The sequence below is a fragment of the Rhopalosiphum maidis genome, chromosome 3 (genome assembly GCF_003676215.2).
Source record: "Rhopalosiphum maidis isolate BTI-1 chromosome 3, ASM367621v3, whole genome shotgun sequence".
Taxonomy (NCBI): Eukaryota; Metazoa; Arthropoda; class Insecta; order Hemiptera; family Aphididae; genus Rhopalosiphum; species Rhopalosiphum maidis.
Genome location: NC_040879.1, coordinates 59,828,811 through 59,838,204, shown reverse-complemented (window position 1 = coordinate 59,838,204; position 9,394 = coordinate 59,828,811). Strand labels below are relative to the sequence as shown.

General features: G+C 25.8%; 1 protein-coding gene across 1 annotated transcript; it reads right to left on the bottom strand.

Annotated features, from left to right (window-relative positions):
• Positions 1-1,263: 1,263 nt before the first annotated feature.
• LOC113557570 lies at positions 1,264-6,205 on the bottom strand. The gene is made up of 6 exons (XM_026963145.1): positions 6,189-6,205; positions 5,930-6,123; positions 2,999-3,205; positions 1,568-1,765; positions 1,409-1,481; positions 1,264-1,312 (listed from the first exon to the last, which is right to left on the bottom strand). Exons 1-6 carry the CDS (start codon positions 6,203-6,205, stop codon positions 1,264-1,266), a joined length of 738 nt encoding a protein of 245 aa, XP_026818946.1.
• Between the last annotated feature and the right edge of the window lie 3,189 nt (positions 6,206-9,394).

The window sequence follows — 9,394 nt, the reverse complement described above, 5'->3', positions numbered from 1 at the left end:
TTTATTTTATCGGTTTCTGTTCGATAACCATATCTCAATGATCTTAAATTATACTGCATGTTTAACAATTATTATTTGACAAAATATATTTACGAATTTACAACAGTGTCAGTACTTGCATTTGTGTACGGTTGTGAAAATATCTTTATATTTTATATTTTTTTAAATTAAATTGATTAGAAATTAAAAACAATGAATTGTATTATTCAAAAATTATTTAGAATTTAATTTTAATTTAACACGTTAACATATTTTTAAAGTTTTCTTAATACATATTTTTTATTTTATACTTCATATTTTGGCTATTTTAATTACATATATATGTACATATTTTTGGTTTTTTATTACATATAAATCCCAGCTCTGTTATTAGTAATAATTTTCATTAATAAAAGAGGGTTTTTGTTCAAAAATAAAAATTTGTATTGTCACAGTTACTTTTTAAATAGTATAAAAAAATCTGATGCTAACTTATAATAAGTGCGAATTAAAATCAACATATTACTTAATGAATAAGGACAGTTAAGTAGTTAATTAACCAAATATTTTAACACCCTAATAAAATTCCCCAAACAATTTCAACTTTTTGGGGAAACGACTTCCAACAACTATATTTGTGACGGCAATACGGTAATATTTTATGTTTTTCAATGATTTATTTCGTTATTTGTACGTCCTATTTTTTATAATATTCTTACCATGTATAATATATTATCATCTACACAGTTAAAATATTTAAATAATTTTATAAAAAAATGGTATATGTGTATATAGATTTTACATAATTTAAATTACCTATAAATTATTGCCCTAGATAAATTAAATTTAAATTAAAATGTAAAATTGTCTGTTTAGGTCGAGGGGAAGTTTTGAAAACCTGAAAATATTATTCCGATTATCCGGACAAAACTGTTATAGAACGTCATCACAGCAAGTTGCAGTAAAATACTAAAATGTATCCTACAACGACTGAGCCTGCCACTTGAAACTATTATAGTATGCACTACACTTATTTTTTTCTATTTTGCTAACTTTAATAATAATAATATAAAGGGGGAGTTAGAAAAAATTGAATTTTTGTGAACATTTTCAATAAAATTGGCACACGCGGATAATATTTTATAATTATATGTATAAAAGTTTTGTGTTGACAATTTTATTTTTCATTATGATAAAAATCTGAAAAAACGTATTATTCTTACAAGTTAAAAATAATACACACAAATATATTATGTTATGATACAGTGCTTGCAATGTCGTATGTTATTGCTTTTTGGATATTGAGTTGTCCACTTTAAGTCCTTTTATTAATCTGAAAAACAAAACATCCACGATTAGAAGAATTTATCTCAATAAAATCGTATTGAATTAGATATTTCAATAAATTAAAAAAGTCAATAATATATACTCCTCGACTCCGTTTTTAGTGTCTGGTTCTGTCGTTTTACTAAGAATCTTTTGTAAGGCGCCAATCATGTAATCTACATTTAATTGATTAATAGATTAAAGTCAAGAATAAATTTATTTTACAAAAAAAATCGTATCTGAATAAAAGAAATTGATATACTTTTTGTTTGTTTTTTATCGTTGGCACATGGGTCTATTGGTTTTTGTTTCCTTTTTCCCAACGAATTTAATTCTTTTAAGTATTTTGCTTCGCCGGTGATTGGATCTATTGTTACCTTGATCACATCTAGTTTTCCCTTGATATCTTCTCCATTAAACGATAAAAACATGTCCGTTGCAAGTTTTTCAACACTAGAAACTAAGAAAAACAAAATTCATTAAATCAATAATCAGTGCACAATATTATTTTTGAAAAAAAATTTTTAAACTTTTTTAATGAAGAATTTTAATTCCATATGTTAAATGCAGAATATGTTTCGGAGTATTTTTATAAGTATTTGAAAATTGAATTTTTAATAATTACAATTTTAATCATTAAGTTCATAAAGTTTTTTTTACTCCGTTCTTTTTTTTTAAAAGTATATTATGGCCAAGGCTTGGAAGTTATAACAATAAAAAAGTACATTTTTAGCACTTAAATATGTACTATAAAAGCGTGAAAAGTAAAATTAAAAATTGGAAAATATGCAAAATAAAATTGTTAACAAATTTCATACTTTTTCATAGAATATGGTAGTAGGTATTTATGAGCTATTGGTCAGCTCTGGAACGTATAAATACGATGAATTATTTAATTGCAGTAAAATGCGTCTTTTAAAAGTTACTAGATTATTAGAAATGAATAGAATAAATTGTCCGATATCATCGGTGATAATAAACAATAACGTACCTACTATGTGCAAATCAAAATACATGTTTTCTTTCACGTATATTTGTATACTTCTGGAGTTATATTGTTTATTTTCTTTATTATATGAAAATATGCCTATAAATAGTACTTAAAACGCAATATTGTCAAAATAGTACTAGAAATCATAAATATGCATAAATATGCAAAATTAGCAAAATACAATGTCTTCTATTTTTATACGACGTCGGAGAAGTGTGAAACAAATTTGTATCTTACTTTTGATGTTCTATAATGACTTACCAAGCAAAATATGTATTTGATAGGAACATTCTAGCCTTGATTATAAATGAAAGAATACTTATCTGAAATTTCCATAAATCGGAAAATGTATGATGTTATTGAAAAGATAAAAAAAATAAAAAATATTTTTTTCCTGAAAATGTCGTTTTGAAATGATTTAAAATTTTGTAAAAGAAATATTTTCCAGTGTTTTTTGAAACAATAGTCAATAAGGTGCAACGCGTTAAATATAACACTTCGTATAATGTAATATACTAATAATATTTACGATATTTCGACGGATAATAAACTAATTATTGCCATTAATCATTTATATTATGGTATACCTACCTAATATTATTCATTATGCATTCCGTGATAAAAACAAATATGTAATAATAAAATTTTATTTGTCAATTTGATTTTTAATGAAAATTATTGTAATTTTGTGTAAGTACTAACTTTTCGAGTTTTTTTCATTGGCCTCTCTTTCCATTTGCTCTAGGTCTTTTTTTCGTTTGTTTTCCTGCATTTTTTCGCCGACCTTGGCATAAAGCGATATCAGTTGTTCTTCCAGTTCGCCGACGATTTTCCCTATGCTTTCTGGATAACCATAGTCTACCTTCATGCATCTCAAAAATTCCAACGCCCATTGTAATTGATTGACACCTGTAGTTATATACATGACGGACGGGACGTGGTGAAATTTAGAACGTAAACATTGTTATGTATTTATTATACGTTCGTGGTCCACGACACATGTATAATACTACATTGTTATTAACCCTTTCCCTGCTGAATTATTTTTTCCCAGTTCACAGCACTGTGCTGGGATTAAATTTTATTTTTAAATATTTTTTTTTCGTCTTGTTTTAAATATTGTTTCTTTGGATTCGTCTAATTATTTACCATTTTATGATATTATCACATTATCGATAACAGCTTTTGTTGATTTTTAAAATGATAGGACGCGTTTGTACGTCCCTAGCACACCAAAGCCGTTTAAATTAGACGCATATGTGCGTCCATAGCAGTGAAAGGGTTAATACTATTAAAATAGAACATAACACAAGCGTCAGCTATCGAAATCCTATTTTTAACACTGATAAATATTTCGATTAACCTTGACATTTTGCCATAGGTTCGGCATGATACTGTAGTCGTAACGTAATATTTTAAATCCGTATTATAACATGATCATGAAGAGTCTTAGCTGCCAACATAGTGCCGATCCCCAGGTAAAATTAAACCAAATCGATCAGCTGTTTGACTGTCGCTTCTATTATGTTCAATGGCTCTATACTATTAATATTTAGGTCTAAGATTTGTACGCATTGATGTTTTTTTTTTACAACGTCCTTTAAAAAATGTAGTCGAATTATGTTCATGAATCATCTCATATTACTGGTGGATATGATATACATTTTTTTACATATTATTATTGTACATTTTAACTAGGTATAATAACGAAAAATGCATGTTTTATGAAAAGTAGTATGGTTGATATTTGATACCATGTCATATAATTACGCTCCTTATTTCAATTACATAAAACCAATAGTTGTATTTGATTCAAGAAATGTTTAAAAAAAATCTGCGGATTTTTTAAAATGAAAAGCAAAACTAGTAAGAGTATCAAAGACGATTTAGTTTACATAGAAGTAAGTGTATTAAATTGGTTTTAACATTATTCGATCGATACCTATTTGTTCTGATATTTTTGAAAATATTGGTTAATCATCATTGTATAATCTATTCTATTTTAATAAAATTGAATGCATATACAATTTTAATCCTAAATATTATTATAATTTCTATGATATTTCAATAGTGACATTTGGTGTCAGGCTATAACACGTTCCCAAAATGTGTTTAGTTTAGACATATAATTATAATACGCTTGGATATTGTATTCTATATTCAATAAATAATTACTAAATACGACTTATACTAAAGCATAAATCCTTATTTTATAAAGGTTAGAAGTCAGAAGTCATATTATTTTAAAAACATGAATTAAAAGCAAAAAAGCTGTAATAATGAAGCTGTAATTATGACATGTCGACGGTACATCGCATACAATGTAAATTTAAATACGCCATGTACCTATCCCATACACTTTACTATGAAATGTAACTTAATACGGTTTTTAAGTTGGACTACGATAAAATCCAAAATCATAGACAGTACAGAAAAAATTCGATTTGGAATGTTCAAACAATTATATTTTTATTTTAACGTTTTCCATATTTTATCTTATTATATTATCATAATCAGTGGCTTGTCGAGTGAATATAGGGCATATGAAATTTTTACTAATTAATTATCTACTAATTTGCGTATTTTAATTACTATAATATTTTATATAAATTTGATGTGATAAATTTTTGACGTATTTTAATCATATAAAAATTATCAGCACTTACATAATATTATACTATAATTATAAATGTCATATATGGTTTATATACTTTATTATTATTATTAATTCCCTAAACATGATATATTTTTAGTGGTAGAAGATGTGGGCGTCAAAACGGAATAAGAGAAAAAATATGTTGTATGATGAAAAATCGCTAGTAGTGTAGGTACTAGCGTGTTTCATGACAAATATTAAATTTAAAACTATATCGTTCAAAAACGCCAAACGTAGGGTACGTATAGGTTAGATTAGGTTACGAAGACTCTATCGTATATACTCTATCGGATAAAGTGTCAGAGTATTAAGGATATAAAAATAACATATTGTTACATTTTAGTACGACAGACTATTTTTATATAATATTATGTATTCTGTGTAAGTATACTAACTAGGTAAATATCCGCGTAAGGTTTATCGTAGTGACAAATGACAATGCATTTTATAGAAACAATAACAAATAAAGGGGTAATTTTTGTTCAATGATAAAACATAATATTAATGCAAAAGATATTTCTTTTTTTTATAGTTTTGCATTGTCACTCATGTTTTACTAATTTTGACGCATATGATACGTATTTTAATTGGGTAGATTTTCAATACTAAATAGGTAAAAATTCCCAAACATGCTACATCGAGGTGTCACTAAAAAGATAGGTTTGGGTTATAATTATTGGCTTTACAAAAAGATAAATGAATAAGTTTTCAGTCGATTTTCTAAAACAAAGTACGAGATTTTTATGCTTTTATGATTGAAAATTAATATTACGACAATATCACCTGTATTATATTATTATATTATACGAACCGTCTTTAATCGGAATATTTAAGATATTCATGTTTACTAGCGACAGCAGTAAAACGATGGTTTTACCATACGCGAAACTATGTTTTAGTAACGACATTATGTTTACCAATTTATACCTCTCAGAGTGACACCTACGATTATCTTTTTATATAATTATGTGTGTTACCAATTTGAATTTTTGATTTTTTGCCGTATACCGACCAAAGTACTGTGATTAGGTTGTCGAATAGGGTTGCGAACGGCTGTTGAAGTGAAAACGTTTTATTGTGCCCGGGTGGTGGTGACACTCGAAAGTTGTACAGCATAGGACTGAATGAGAAGTTTTCACTAGGACCCTCGTTCTTGGTGGCAGGTACAAACCTACAAAAGTCGATCAACACGAATTACATTCAATTGGCATTGAATTGCACATGGAATTGTTTTACTCAGTTTTGGTCGTCATTTTACTTCAAAAGTTATAAAAATATGTTGAAAGTAGTTAAAAATTTTATATTTTAATGAAACGTTGTTCGTTGATGCACACAATTTATTAAAATAATAGTGAACTGTTTTTATTTTTAGCCAGAAATTATGTGTTTGTATGGTAATAGAATTATAAACATAATAATATTATGCCAAAGACATTTTATTTTGATACATTGATATAAACAAGGAACTATAAAATAAAAGTAGAAAAATCCTTAGTTAAATTAAATATTATTTTTTATGGTTGAGCGTTGACCGGGATTGGATTTTCCGTCAAAAGCCACGCGACTATCAATGCCTGTCTCTATTTTCATTAAAAAAAAAATATTAAGACTTTTAATAACAAATAGTTACGGGGTTATAATCAAGTCATATATTTTTAGTCCTTTGAATTTTAATATATGCGGTTTATAGATTTCAAGTTAATATAATTAATCAACTAAAACAATTTTAAAAATATCGGCCGTTGCTTTGAAGATAATAAGGAAAACTTTAATATTTTTTCAGAATAAATGTAGGAGTAAAGATTATCGCAGATTATGAGAATTACTAGAATCATCCGTTTGAATGAAAAATAAAACATTTTTCGTAGTCACGGAGTATTTTCGTCCGTTATATTCTATTAAATCCAAACGGTGTGTTACTGTGTTCAATATAATCGTACTTTCAACACATTAATGATAACTTCCGACTGACACAACAGACAGAATGCATACATAACATCAAGTTACCCATAAAAAATCTCTTGAAATCTAGATACTATGTATATTGAAATCACTATGATAAAAAGATAAAATATATTATTATTTTAAATAAATATTTATGATTCAATTTCATTAGTGAAAAGACTATATTATACAGTCGTTCAAACTGTTTTTTTTTCATTTATCTCCCACAAAAAAATGTATACTTTACAGGGTATATTCATTTAACGTAAGACACTTATTATTTCAAAAAGTATTAATATTTAAAAAAAAAGTTTTTACCCTTTGTTATATGAGCCTTTGTTTTTTTGGACGTAACCAGAATGAACTTTTAATTAAATAGAAACCTATAAATATAATTTCAAAAAAGTAAAAAGTTTTTTTTTTTTTATGAATTTTATCTTGAATATTATAGATAGTTGATGATAATATGTAGATCCTCAAAGCTGGGCATAGTACCAGATTAGTACTTATAATATATATTTATTGTAATACTAATAATAATTGATCCATTACTCTCATACTTGTTCACAACTATTTACTAATGCCTAATCACTGGGATATACCTTTATAAGTTATAATAAGTAATGACCGGTTCAATAATCAAGAACATCGTTAATTTTATTTATGTCGATAGGTACTTATCTGTTCTATTTGGCTATACTTAGTATCCTTACTAAGGTCTAAGACGTATACTTAATAATCTAAGACTGTGACTTTAACAATATTACTGTTTTTTGATATAGCTTCGTATAGTATTTCCCTAGAATAATTAAAATAAAATGTATTTTGTGGTCCTACTAACCAAGTTAACCTTACATTTTTTATTATTTTATTTATTATTCTAATTTTTATTTAATAATTAATAATGTATTTTAAATTATTTGTTATTGTGTTTCGCTATGATTAATTATAAGATTAATTGGAATTCCTGATGATCTGACCAGTTAATTTGGTACAAAAAATAGATTCAGAATATTAATTTAAAAAAAAATATCTCAATTTGAATTTTAAAATTAAATAATTAATACGTCAAAATTTGCTTTTTTATAAGACTGCAATTTTTAATATATTTTATTCAAAATTAATTAATTTTAAAATATACTGTAATACCGAAAATTGGATACTTGTTTAATAAATCTAATCTAGAACCCTTGACATTGGTGTTACAGCCCATAATGTAGTTTTAGATTTTGAAATCTATATTATATTTTAACTTATCGTTTATGTAATAAGTTCAAACTATAATAATACTTTTTCTTCTTTATTTTTACATTTATAATTAATAGATATATTACTGTATGTGTATAAAACAAATTATAGTTTAGTCGTTTAGCGCTTCGAGACTTATATATAGCGTTAGAATTTGTAGGTACATAAAAGTATAAATTATACGTTCAATAATTTTACAATATTAAGTTTTGAAAATATTCACAATTTGAGACAATTGAAAGCAATCGTTGATAAGTATATAATCGATAACACTATAGGTAAGTATTAGTCCACTATATAAGTAATATACTTACCCGTTTAACTTATGAACTATACATTTCTTAAGTGCACATATTGGTTAAGGCAATTGCACATTTGATATTTCCTAATGTATCTTAAAATAAAGCCTGAATGATTAGTATATGATTTAGTACAATCCCTGACAAAATTTGTGTTGTAAGAGGTTAGTAGCTGTTTTAGATTAATATAAGTAAAATATATTAACTGAGACATTTTTTTCAATTGAGTAATGATATGATATAATTTGTATGATCAAGATTACGAAACAATTGAAAACTTTCGAAAAAGATTATTTTGAATAAATAATTTACATCCAGTGGTTAAGTGGTTTTATTTGTTTTTTCTTTTTAGCACAATATACAATTGTTTTCAATTATTTCAAAATCGACTTTCACGGTTCTAACGCAGACGATATTAATGATTTCAATATTAGAATATTAGTCCTAATCGTTTAGTTATTTATCTCGACGTTGGTGAACAGTATGAAATACCTATATAATAGCTGTTGTAACGGACATGTTTATGAAATCATTTCACGAAAATATAACAATTTTAACAAACTGTAAACTTCACAATGTTTAACACAGCTTATTTCATATGTACCGAAAAACGTATTTTAAATATGTTGAAATTATTATTAAACATAAAATAGCATGCGCGGTGTGCCCAAGCTTAGAATTGTAGTAACAATACTTTTATACTGATGAAATATACGTACGATTGCGTGTTGTTTAAATTTTCACGTAAATTTCAATTGCATATTGTGTGTTATACTACTACAACTGTCATGAGTTTATGAGAATTGAATTTTAAATTTCTTTCGTTATGACGGATGATAAGCAGGTATTTTTTTTTTTTTTAATAACATTCGTTCCATTTTTAATATATCTAAAAGTTTAATATTATTTTTGTTATTTTCTTTTGTAAATAAAATACGTTCCTTATAATGT